General features: G+C 47.2%; 1 protein-coding gene across 1 annotated transcript in view; it reads right to left on the bottom strand.

Annotated features, from left to right (window-relative positions):
* Window positions 1-13,440, bottom strand: part of DNAH9 (dynein axonemal heavy chain 9) — a 285,692-nt gene that overhangs the window by 202,151 nt on the left and 70,101 nt on the right. The window contains exons 18-20 of the mRNA XM_069603577.1: window positions 11,909-12,131; window positions 10,924-11,090; window positions 411-1,281 (exon numbers count right to left, since the gene is read on the bottom strand). Coding sequence (XP_069459678.1) covers window positions 411-1,281; window positions 10,924-11,090; window positions 11,909-12,131 — 1,261 coding nt within the window. The remainder of the gene's footprint in view (window positions 1-410; window positions 1,282-10,923; window positions 11,091-11,908; window positions 12,132-13,440) is intronic.

Below are 13,440 nucleotides of genomic sequence, written 5' to 3'. Positions count from 1 at the left end.
TAGTCGAGTCCCACTCTGAGACCCCATGGACTGTAGCCCACCAGTCTCCTCTGTCCATGGGATTTCCCAGGCAAGAACACTGGAGTGGGTTGCCATTTCCTCCTCCAGGGGATCTTCCCAACCCAGGGATTGAACCCAGGTCTCCTGGGACTCCTGCTTTGGCTGATGGATTCTCTACCACTGAGCCACCAGGGAAGCCCAAGAACAAGCTGACTGGCAGGCATTTTACCTTCTCTCTTTTCCTATGCCTGGCTTTTGGTGTTTTGGAAGGTCTATGATTGTTGGAGATGCCCCTGGGTGAAGCCAAGGCAGGGAGGCAGAGAAGGAATGGTGCAGAGGATGCAGGGGCTGGGGGATTGTCCCTTGACTGGGAGTTGGGAACAGAGGGAGCAGGTTTCTGTAGCAGGTACCTGGGGCAGCTGAGCCCGGATATCTTCAGATCCGATGAATATGCTTTCTAGGTGAGACCATGTGCGCTGCACGTCATACCAGATGGAGATGACAGCGTCGGCGGTGGACAGCTTCTTCTGCCAGCCTGACACGTCCTCCAGGAAGAAGGCAATGTGCTTGGACACCATCAGGTTCTGAAGCTGGACCTGGTTATCCTCCAGAACCTCGATGAGGTCCTCGTCGGACTGCAGCAGGGGCACACAGGTCTGTGGGTGGGGCTCGTACTGGAATTCCATGCCAGCCCAGGTGGTCTGCAGCTCCTTCAGCACCTTCTCCATGCCCAGCTCTTTCACGGCTCTGTCCACAATGCCCCGGACCTCATCCTCAAAGTGGTGCAGCTGCAGTTGCAGGAGGTGGGCCAGGGTGGTGCCCTCATCCATGGTGAAGGTCACGCCCGTGGCCTGCATCAGCTGCCTCCAGTGCCGCTCCCGGATGGCCGGGTTCTGCAGCTCGGCCACAGCCCTCAGGGAGGTCAGAGTGTCCAGCACAGTGCTCTCCAGGCCTGTGAAGGCCTCCCAGGCCCTGACCTCCTTGTCAAGGTTCCGGATGTTCCTGGCAAACTTTTTGCACTCCAAGTCCATGGCCTCCACGTCGATATCCTTCCACCTGGTGGTCTCCCAGGCATGGATGCTGGAGGTCACCATCTCAATCGTGTCCCAGAGCTCCTTCAGCTGGCACACCTCCTTCCTGCACTGGCGCAGCTGCTTATAGTCAGGGATGGTGACTTCAAACAAGCTGGCAGACGCGGAAATGGAGGCCATGGTGGACTCCATCTGCTGGGTCTCCAGGTGCCAGGCATCCAGTGTCTGATAAGGGTCAATGCTATCAAACCTGCAAGACAAGACATGATGTTTCCCCTCTATCCGTGGAAAACTCAGGGACCTAGAGTTTTCCTAGAATCACCAGAGCCATGGTAGCTTGAACCTTTATATCCTTAAGTGTTTTAGCAAAGAGCAGGGACTTTCAGCGAAGCTTGCGAAGGAAAGATCATCAGGGTAGGTCAGAGTGGGATGAGCATAACCGGCAGGAGGAAGGACGGCTCAAGAGGAACGTCCTGTCTGGGTGTGTTCTACATCCATCTGTGCTCAGTCATGTCCGAGTCCTTGCAATGCTTTGGACTGTAGCCCATCAGGCTCCTCTGTCCATGGGATTTTTCAGGCAAGTATACTACAGTGGGTTGCCCTTTCCTACTCCAGAGAATAAGGGACTGAACCCACATCTCCTGTGTCTCCTGCATTGCAGGTGGATCCTTTACCCACTGAACCATCAGAGAAGCCCTCTACATCCGAGACACAGATAAAATACTAATAAAAATACTCCTCACCTCCCCAGGTCCAGTGGGGGAATAACCCTTTGTTTGAGCCCCCTTTAGACTCTGTTTCACTTGTTGGTGTCCAGTCCACTTGACACAAAAGAGCATTGTCCTGTTACTGCAGAGGCTGTGAAGGCAGAGGTCACACCAGGAGGTGTCTGTTTTACACACAGTAATGTATGTATTTCAATGCTACTCCCTCAATCCATCCCGCCCTCTCCTTCCCTGACTGTGTCCATCAATCTATTCTCTATGTCTGAGTCTCTATTCCTGCCTTGCAAATAGGTTCATCAGTACCATTTTCCTAGATTCCATATATACGCGTTAATATACAACATTTTTGTTTTTCTCTTTCTGACTTATTCCACTTTATAACAGACTCTAGGTTCACTGACCTCACCAGAACTGACTCAAATGCATTCCTTTTTACGGCTGAGTAATAGAACTCCAGTACTTTGGCCACCTCATGGGAAGAGTTGACTCATTAGAAAAGACTCTGAGGCTGGGAAGGATTGGGGCCAGGAGGAGAAGGGGATGACAGAGGATGAGATGGCTGGATGGCATCACTGACTCGATGGACATGAGTCTGAGTGAACTCCGGCAGTTGGTGATGGACAGAGAGGCCTGGCGTGCTGCGATGCATGGGGTCGCAAAGAGTCGGACATGACTGAGCGACTGAACTGAACTGAACTGAACTGAATATTCCATTGGGGCTTCCCTGGGGGCTCAGGTGGTAAAGAATCTGCCTGCAAAGCAGGAGACACAAGAGGCGTGGGTTTGATCCCTGGGTCAGGAAGATCCCCTGGGGAAGGGAACAGCTACCCACTCCAGTATTCTTGCCTGGAGAATTCCATGGATAGAAGAGCCTGGCAGGCTACAGTCCATGGGTTCACAAAGAGTCGGACACGACTGAGCGACTAACACTTATATGTACCATAGCTTCTTTACCATCCATCTGTTGATGGACATCTAGGTTGCTTCCATGTCCTGGCTATTGTAAATAGCAGGTAACAGCAATTTTCAGATTCCCCGGGCTGGCTTCCTTCTCTGTGGTGAGGTTCAGCTAACGGCCTGTACCACCTTCAGGAAGCAGTGCCTCTGGGTGGGAGAACCACTGACTCCTGTAAACACTACATCCAACTTCACAGTTCAAGCTCATCTTTCTTCCTCTTCTCCTCCCCATGCTCAGGACTCCCACTGCTGCTCGTGGTCCTCACCCCATGAACCCCCTTTATGTTCCGCCCCCTTCAACCCACACTCCTGGCAGAACCTCTTCTCTGATGTAAGAACTGCTCATTCACAGGTTCCCATGTGGGTCAGGAGCACCCAGAACAACCTTCAAGGAGCCTCTGGTTTTCCTTCCCCAGCCTCCCTGTATCCCTTCTTCCCATCCCCAGTCTCAGGTCTTCCTGTTTCTGTGTGCTTGAAGGGTAGCTAGATATTGGGGATGCATATGTGCATGCTAAGTCACTTCAATTGTGCCTTCCTCCACGCAACCTCATGGACTGTAGCCAGCCAGGCTTCACAGTCCATGGGATTCTCCAGGCAAGAATACTGGAGTGGGTTGCCATGCCCTCCTCCAGGGGATCTTCCCAACCAAGGGATCGAAACTGCATCTCTTATGTCACCTGCATTGGCAGGCAGGTTCTTTACTACTAGTGCCACCTGAGAAGCCCCAGATATTGGGGATACCGTGACTTAAGTGTGAACACCATCTTTCTCTAAAATTAGAATAAGGAATCGTGGAGTCCAATATAAAGAAGTTGAGAGGGAAAAGGAATGACTAGAGAATTGGCCATTTCTTGCAATCGTGTGTGTGTTGTTTGGGAAGATAATGACATGCAAGAAACTTTCCTTGAACTGCCTCTTCTCTCAACTGTCTCTGGAAATATCTGACTTGACGGATGGAAAGTAATCATAATTAAAGTCACTTACCTGAACTGCTCACCACTTAAGCCTAATTGCCATGCAACACAATAACGGTTATGCATACCATTAAATTAGTGTCAGATTAACTTTGATGCTTGCTATGTTTGATTCCCGCTTGTTCCATCTAAATAGTTTTGGCTGGCATGCTTTGGTGGTGGATTTTCATCTTGAGACTGAATACCATCATGTATCTTCACTGATGTCCAGTCAGCGAGGGCTTCAGAAGGGCCTGGAGTTCTCAGAGTTGAAGAGGGCCCTCTGTCTGTATAGACAAGGAGCTTTCTCCTCTATGAGAGCAGTGGAGAAAGAATTAGAAGGAAAGGAAGGTAACATCCTCACGGCAAGTGAGCCATCAGGAAAGATCACCCAGCATGACGGTTCCTTCTGCACATTCTTTTGAAGACTGATTGTTGGAACATGTTGGTTCTACCTTTTATCTTGACTAGAGTGAATGTGGAAAGTGAACTTGGCTTCATGGTGTTAGTATATATCAGGCAGATTCTAAAAGCCCACATTCTGTTTAATTTATTAACAGAGTATAGTTCAGAAATAGTGGTAAGACAGGAGTTATCAGAGTGCTGGGGGGTAGGCACAGAAGATAATAAATGATCTTCCTAACGTTTCTTTCCACAGTGCCTACAAACATCCTTGAATCAATATTGGATCCTCAAATATTTGTAAGAGGTGATCATTTGTCAAACCTATTCCAAACTTCATTTGCCCTGTGGCATAATTTTTGTTTATGGTTTGAATCTGCTGACATTCATTCCCTATAGCTGAGCTCATATAAAAGTTAATTTGACCTAAGTAGGGAAAGGAACCTCCAGACAGGGGAGCAAATAGCCCACTTCCATTTCAAAGCTCTGGTGCAAACTGTCAGGATATTCACAGACCTGATTAATGCACCTAATAAACTTGAAGCAGTTCTCCAAAGCCTGGGGGAACAATACAATGTGAGAACAAGAAAGTAATAGGAGGGAAAAGGGTGTAGTTAGTCTTTGAAATTGAAATAATAATGCACAAGTATTTTAATCTAAAAGAGAAATGCCTAGAAAGTCTGGAAGGGCAAAGCTATAATTAAGAGAAATGGAAATAGGGTGCTCATGTGTGTGATCTTGTAAGAAAGGATTTGGGCCTGCCCTAGATGTGGGCACAGACAGAAAGAGGAATAAGTGACTTACATGATTTCTTGGGACGTGAGAAGCTGGTAAACATCAACCTCGGCCCCATAACTGCACATATAAGGAGCAGTGACACACCTGTGCTTGAAACCCTAAGAGTATTGTAACTCAGCCTGTTCCTTCTGACCTAGTGACCTTTCCCATCCCATGGGCCCATCTAAGGAGCAGCAAAACATACGCCCTTCCACTTACTGGTCCAGACAGAAGACAGAGAATTACGCTTGGATCTGTCCCTGGTGGATCAGATGGTAAAAGAATCTGTCTGCAATGCAAGAGACCCAGGTTTGATCCCTGCATTGGGAAGAACCCCTGGAGAAGGGAATGGCTACCCACTCCAGTATTCTTGCCTGGAGAATCCCATAGACAGAAGAGTCTGATGGGTCACAGTCCATGAGGTTGCAAAGAGTCGGACATGACTGCGTGACGATTCTTCCAGCTCCCATAATTCACTCAATCCTCCTGATTCTCCCTCCTGAGTGTCTCTCACATCCATCTTCCTCTTTCCATGCTCACCGCAACGGCTTCAGTTCAGGCCTCCTGCTTCTCACACTTCTTACCTGCTGTTGCAATCACTCTGCCCCCCATCGCCATGGAGCCCCTGCCTTGAGTCTACCTTGATCCACTTGGTTCTCTGCAGTCACAAGAGTAGTGTCTACATGATGCTGTTCTCAGGCTGGGACTCCGCAGTGCTCACTCAGGGTCTAAGCCTGGTCATCTGGACCTCTCCCTCCTCACCTCCCGCATTCCGCATCCCACTCACACCATGTGCAGTCCTCCAGCTGTGAGTTATGTTTTCATCCCCCCGTCTCTCTTCATGTTCTGCTTCCCTTGCCTGGAATACCATCGCTTTCCACTTCTCTTTTTCCAAATGGCTAATTTTCTTTTGCCCATTGGCTGAAGCACCAGCTTCTGTGGGGTTTGTGAACTGCCCCCCAGTGGGCATCAAAGTTGGTCCCATGTTTGTTTATTAATTTCTTTTTGTCTGCACCTCCAGGCATGTGGGATCCCAGTTCCGCATCCATGGATGGAACCTGCATGCCCTGCCTTGGAAGCACAGAGTCTTATGCACTAGACCACCAGGAAAGTCCAGTTACTCATTTTTGAAACTGACCCTGAGTCTGTCAGTCCTTGAGATCAGGGAATCCATATTATCTGAATATCCTAGTACATGCTATTTTTTGCTGACTTCATGCTGAGAACATACTTCTGCTCTATGGAAGCCTGAACCATGTGAGTGAGTCAAATCAACTGCAAGAACAGGGTCAAATTGAACTAATGATGTGTCTGAGGATACTGATACATCCCTGAGAGACTGTTACTAACATTGCCCTTTCCTTCAGCTTTTGAAGGGACAGGAGACCCTTCATGAGCAAGATGAAGGCACAGTTGCTGCACTGTCTGGAAAGCTTTGATTTGCTGCTTGTCATGCAGGATAGCACCCAATGGGAGAGTGTCTTCAAGACAGTCCTTCCCACCATTCATAGAATCTGGGGGCTGGCCAGTTAGAAACACTGATGGTCTCCAACGAACTGGACCTCAGAGGGACCAAATGCTTTTACCAAGAAACCCCCGGATTATCCTGGTCTTGATATGGGTAAGCCGACTAGATGACATAGTACCATTCCTTAAAGCCAGGAAGCCTGAACAAGAGAGCTGCCAGAAGCCTGGAGCATCCCTGTCACTCAACCACGGAGAATGAGTCTCCAATTTCAAGACTTGTGAGAAGTGCTTGAATCTGGCTACAATGATCTAGCTGATTACTGAGAGAGCTCAGCTAGGAATATGCTGACATAGCTTCAAGTTAAGAATAGAAGGAGGAAGAAAAACTCAACTTAAACACGTAGAAAGAACTTCACCCCTAGGGACCTGACTTCATGCTGTACCCATGAGACTTCAAGGGCCAAACAAGACCCACACTTTCCTTTTCTTCCCAAAAACAAGATCAACGTGAGCTTCCCCTGTAATCTAATCAGGAAGAGAGACCTGCCTTCAGCAAGACGTATTTTAGAATTTTGTGAGTGATCTGAAGGCAAAGGAACCAGAACTCATTTGCCACACACGACGTCTAAAACACGTTAAACACACACATTTGTGCACATGAAACTTAAGAAGTAAACCCATGTGCTGACAGCCACAAAGACTGCCCTCAGTAATAAATCCATGATTCTGCTCTAGTCTTGATAGTCTTCTTGACAAGAAGAGGAATACATCAAGATTGCAGTCATGTTTGACTTTCTGCACTGCTGTGAGCAGTTCTTTTCAAAGAAGTCTCTTGCAAAGATTCATCTGCATGTTAAATTAACAGATGTGAATTTGGTATACAAGCAGCTTATGCAGCTCAATACCAGGAAAACAAACGACCATAATTCAAAAAGACACATGTATCCCAATATTCATAGCAGTACCATTTACAATAGCCAGGACATGGCAGCAACCTAGATGTCCGTCGGCAGATGAATGGATAAAGATATACACAGATACACAATGGAATATTACTGAGCCATAAAAAGGAATGTATTTGAATCAATTCTAGTGAGATGGATAAACCTAGAGTCTGTTATACAGAGTGACAGAAGTCAGAAAGAGAAAAACAAATTTTGTACATTAACACATATATGTGGAATCTAGGAGAATGGTACTCACGAGCCTATTTGCAGGGCAGGAGTAGAGATGCAGACATACAGAACAGACTCTGGACACAGCAGGGGAAGGAGCAGGTGGGATGACCTGAGAGAATGGCACTGATGTACATATGTCACCAGGTATAATATAGAGAGCCAGTGGGAAGCTGCTGTGCAGCACAGGGGGCTCAACTCAGTGCTCCGTGACAACCTAGAGGGTAGGGTGTGGCAGGGGTGGGGACGATTCTGTGCACTTGTGGCTGACTCACGCTGCTGTATGGCAGAAGCCAACACAATCTTGTAACACAGTTGTCCTCCAATTCAAAAAAAAAAAAAATGTGAATTTGGAAGACTCAGTTAAGGGTAGTAATATCCTCATAGCCAGCATATAGATACAGATGCAAAGAGAGAAAAACCAAAGCAGCTATCACATTAAAAAAAAAAACAAAAAAACAAAAAAACCAAGAGCTGATCAATACACAAGGTGTGATGTAACTAGGAAGGGGAAATCAAAGTTTCTGACAGACACACAGAAACACAGCGGCAAAAAGAGCGCTGCTCTGTGCAGGCAGCTTCGGGATCCTGTCTGGAAAGAGATCGCACCACGCATATTTGGAATTCCTCTTTTGAAATTTTTCAGCAAAGAGACAGATGATGCAAAGATATCAGTGTCATCACCTTCATGGCTGTTGCCCTAGTGTGGATACTGTCAGCACTGCCCAGAAATGCCCAGCTTCATTGCCCGCCTGCCTTACCAGCTCTGATCCTGTGCTCAACTGCACATCCAAAGGAGAGTCAGAGGGATGTGCTTCAGACTTGGAAGGAATAGTCCCCAAAGGAGTTCCACAAATGTTTTAGCACAATAGATGCTTCTTTGGAACAAGGGTATAGCTCCCAAGGTGCTTATTCTAAAAGCAGGGGTCCCCAACATCCGGACTGGGGACTAGTACCTCTTATCAGATCACTGATGGCATTAGATTGGAAATAAAGTAACAAATGTAATGTGCTTGAATCATCCTGAGACCATTCTCCCCACCTCCGGTCTGCGGAAAAACTGTTTTCCAAGAAATCGGTCCCCGGTGCCAAAAAGGTTGTGGACTGCTGTAAATCTAAAGGAATGCAGAGTCATTTGGAATTATACGCCCTGGTGTGATTGCTTAAAAGGGGCCCAGTTTCTTCCCTTAGGGTGGCTGTCTCTAACTTGGCTGCACATCAGAGTCACCTAGGGAGCATTCAAAACTACTGATGCCCGGTGTAATCCCCAGTGTCTGATTTAGCTGGTCTGCAGGAGAGGCTGGACAGTGGAAGTTTTAAAATCTCCCAGGTGGTTTTAACGCTTTAGAGTGCTATGTTGTACATTTATCCTAAATACAGTTTATACATTCTTCCTTTTGTCTTCTTTTTTAAAAATAAATCTGTATGAGACTTTCCAAGTTCTGTACTTCTTCTTTTATTTTTTTTTTTTGAATTTTTAAAAATTTTTTGGCCATGAGGCATGTGGGAGCTTAGTCCCCTGACCAGGGATCAAACCCATGTGCCCTGCACTGGGAGCATGGAGTCTTAACCACTGGACCGCCAGAGAAGTCCCCTTCCCTGTCTCCTGACACACTCATCTCGTTCTGTCCAGCCCCAGGTATGATCCTTTGGAGACCAGCTGCTTCATATATGTTTGATAATGAATAATGAGAAGAGTTAGGCCCTTACTGCGGAGAAGGCAATGTCACCCCACTCCAGTACTCTTGCCTGGAAAATCCCATGGACAGAGGAGCCTGGTAGGCTGCAGTCCACAGGGTTGCTAAGAGTAGGACACGACTGAGCGACTTCACTTTCACTTTTCACTTTCATGCATTGGAGAAGGAAATGGCAACCCACTCCAGTGTTCTTGCCTGGAGAATCCCAGGGACGGGGGAGCCTGGTGGGCTGCCGTCTATGGGGTCGCACAGAGTCGGACACGACTGAAGCGACTTAGCAGCAGCAGCAGCAGGCCCTTACTGTGTGCCAGGTGGGGTGACCGAGGGACTCAGTCTGCCTGACACAGAGGGGCTTCCCTGGATGTGTGACTTTTGGTGCCAAAACCAAAACAGGGCCAGGTAAACCAAGATGGCTAGTTACCAGGGTGCTGGGTCCTGCGCTAAAAGCTTGTGAAGATGTGTTACTTAATCCTATCAACAGTCTCCTGAGGTGGATACTATTAACACCCCCATCGTACAGATGAGGACGCACGGCCCGGAGTGACAGCCCTGGAGTAAGCGACTGCCCTGACTCAGCAAGCGAGTAGCGGGCTTGCTAAGAGGGCTTGCTAGACCCAGGGTCCGTGTCATTCATTGGGTCTTCATCATTATGTCGCCTTAACTCCTGATAAAGGTGTGGGATTTTCTTTCCTTGCTTCACTGGTCACTTTAGCATGTGTCACCTAAGGTCAGACTTCTGTAAGTAACCTGAAAATAAGAAGCTTCCTGGCTCCTTACACAGGGCATGTTTCAGTCTGGAGACTTCCAGGCATGTCTACACAAAACTACAGAGAGGAGATCCAGCAGGAAGCCCAGCTGGGGAAACAGAAAGCAAACCTGGAGCTGGACTGAGGGGAGAGGGTCCGCTTCAGCTGGCCTGTCAGTAGACACAGGGCCACCAGAACTGGCCCCTGGCTGGAGCGTCTGACGCTGAGCAGCAGACCAGGAGCAGACCCCGCAGGCTTCCCTACAACGGGAGGGAGCCCCTGAAAAAAGGGCTGTGTGTGTGCACGCGGGCCCACGTGAATGGTCTTGTGTTATCCACCCCACCCCTTGTTTATGTAAAGATCCCTGACCACAAGCAGGGGGCATCTGAGCACTAACTGCTAAGCAGAGAAAGGACACCTTAAAGCAAATCTGTCACCTTGAAGCCTGCTGTTAGGCTACTGAAATGCCTTCCAAAATAATTTTTAAATTCTTCTTTTTTTTTTTTTTTTGCCGCACCGTGCAGCATGTGGGATCTTAATTCCCTGACCACGGAATGAATCCACCCCTCTTCCATTGAAAGTGTGGAGTCTTAACCACTAGACCACCACATAAGTTCCCCCAAATTATTTTCAAATTCCCTCAGTCACTTTTTTAAAACCAAAAGAATAGGAGTCTGGGAGAAATTAGAATACTAACAGTTTAGTAAAAGATGAGTAATTTTACCACACACAATCCCTTTATAGACCTGGAGACATAGAAGCTTCTAGATATGTTTTTAAAGTATTTGTACAGCCTTTGTTCATCCCACACAGGCCACAACAGGACTCTGTGAACATGAGCACCGGGTCTAACCAGCGGACATAAACGGGAGGGAAGAAGAGTACTGGTCTTCTGTTAAGAAAATACACAGCCTCCATGGGGAGGTCACCCGTGACTTAAGATGCCGCTGTGTTTCCAGGACAGGAGGCCATGCTGGCGACCTGGGTCCATACCTGAAGGGCGCTTCTCTGCGGAATCGCTCCCAGAAGGACTGCTGCTCTGCTTCGAAGGCCGCGCACCGCTGGCGCAGGAGGGCCACTTCACTTGCCTGCAGGGGGGCCACCTGCTGCCTCACGGTAACCGCCGTCTTTTTAATGTTGTTCCACTTCTCAGGCAGCTCCTGCCAAGGAGTCCCGGCGTCAGACCCCAGTCTGCTCCTCCCGACCCCGGACCCGAGGCTGGACACGCTCAGACCTCCTGGTCTCTGGCCCACAAACGTGACAGCGCTGTTTGCCGTCGTCTACAACGGCCCCCTTCCCCGGCTGCCCGCTCTCCCGACGGCCACCTGCTTCTGACCCAGCACAATCCTCCTTGCTCTCAGCTTCTCCTCAGTAAACTTTGTTGTCGTTGTTTAGTTGCCGAGTCATGTCCGCCTCTTTGCGAGCCCATGGACTGCAGCCCACCAGGCTCCTCTTTCCATGGGCTTTCCCAGGCAAGAATACTGGAGGGGGAGGGAGTTGCCATGTCCTCCTCCAGGGGATCTTCCCGACCCAGGGAGCGAACCTGCATCCCCTGCACTGAAGGCAGGTCCTTTACTCCTGAGTCACCCAGGACGCCCCAGGAAGCCTTACCCTCTTCTGTATTTTCCAACAGTGCCTGGTTATATTCTCGTATGCCCCCCATTTCCTCTTAGATCATTATAACATTCCTCAAACCTCCTTTTTTTCCCCTCTCTGAATCAAAATGTGGCTCATCCCCAACACTGGAAAAAGACCACACACACTTCATCCACATCAGTTGTCCCGTATTTCTCCATATTTACTGAGTGTTACAAAAGTGGTGCACATTATACACACGCAACACATTTACTTCCAAAACACGGATCCTGCGTTATCATGAGCCCTGTTTTTCATTGACTTCACCGTGTTCATCTCACTTTGAAATCCCCAAACTGTCCCCCTATTTCCTTTATTAGGAAAACATAAACTTTGCACTGACCTCTAGCTTCTCAAACACTGTTTCCGGCAATTCTTGTCCATAGGTCTTCAGTAATTCAATCGTTTGCTTTAAAGGCTCAAACATCTCATCGGTGCTGCTCTGTCGTTCTTTAAGAGCCATCAGGTGCCCCATAATCTCAACCAGTCCTTGGAAATCTCCTTTTTCGACTTTCTTGAGCAAGCCATTCTCGCTTTTTTTAATAAATGCTTCCAGGTCGGCCAGGCTATGGAGAACAAACAGAATGTGAGCAGCCATTCCCCTTCCACTCCTCAAAAGAATTTATTTCCCCAACACAATAGCCATTATTATGGAAAACTCTCCATAGCCTGATGGTGAGATACAACCTTCTTCAGTTGTGTCAAGGTCACAAAGGACAAAGACTGAGCCTTCCCTGATGGAGGAGACACAGGAGACAAGGAGAATTATTGGGACAACTGGTGAAATGTGGATAACTCTGCAAGCTAGTTACACCCTCTACATCAATACTAACTTCCTAGTGTTAATGACTGCACCATGGTTACCTTGGATGTTACCGAGGTAACATCTTTGGAAAGCAGAGTGAAGGTAAAAGAGAAGTCTTTGTACTGCTTTTACAGCTTTTTTTGGTAAGTCTGAAATTATTTCAGAGTGAAATCATTTCCAAGTGAAATAATCTCACAGTGAATATATTACAAATTATTTTGTGAATCTGAAATTATTTTTTAGAAAGTGGAAAATAAGTACTATGGCTTATAGGATCATACATACTTGGGTTCAATTTTGACACTTACTAGATGTGTGGCCAAGTCATTTAATATCTCTGAGCCTCAGAGTCTTCATCTGTAAGATTAGAAAGACCACTTCTTTCTCACTGGTTATTGTGAGAGTTAGATGGGACTCATGATTTAATTAAAAAAACGAACATCCTTTCTGGAGGAATGAAGCAAGAATCCAGTCCTCAAAGGACTAAGCTCCAAGGAACATGATTTTATAATTGAAAGTTACAACATGCACAAGGAAAGAGGTCACCACAAGTGGGAACCAGCAGAAACGGCTGTATTAAACCTCTGAAGATTTCAGATATTGGAATTCGGGTGCATAATATAAGCTAGTGACTTTCGATATGTCAAAGGACAAAAGAGTTCTTATTTAGGTGATTGCTTTATTGTTTCTGACCCACGTACCAGGGACAAGTGGTTTTCCTGCTATTTCTCAGACATCTATTCTAGATTGACCAAGAAAAACAATTTCTTCCTTTTAAGCATAATGTATCAGTCAGTACAGAAATGATTTTTTTAGGAATTGCCCTTCAGAAGCCTAGATAACCTCTTACATTCTCAACAGGTCACCATACCCTTATCCCGGCCCCAACGTGCCTTTAAGTTCAAGCATAAATTTAGCATTGTCTCATCGGTCAGGAATGGAAACAACTTCAGTGGCTTTTCAAATATGCCCAGAATCTGTGATGATGTGTGGACCTTTGTATTGATTGATGGATTCAAGAAGTGACAAAACTTACTGAAGCAGATAACATGAAAATTATGGCCTATGGT

Source organism: Ovis canadensis, chromosome 11, assembly GCF_042477335.2.
Source record: "Ovis canadensis isolate MfBH-ARS-UI-01 breed Bighorn chromosome 11, ARS-UI_OviCan_v2, whole genome shotgun sequence".
NCBI lineage: Eukaryota > Metazoa > Chordata > Mammalia > Artiodactyla > Bovidae > Ovis > Ovis canadensis.
Note: the sequence above shows the minus strand (reverse complement) of the source record. Positions and strands in the feature narration are given on the sequence as shown.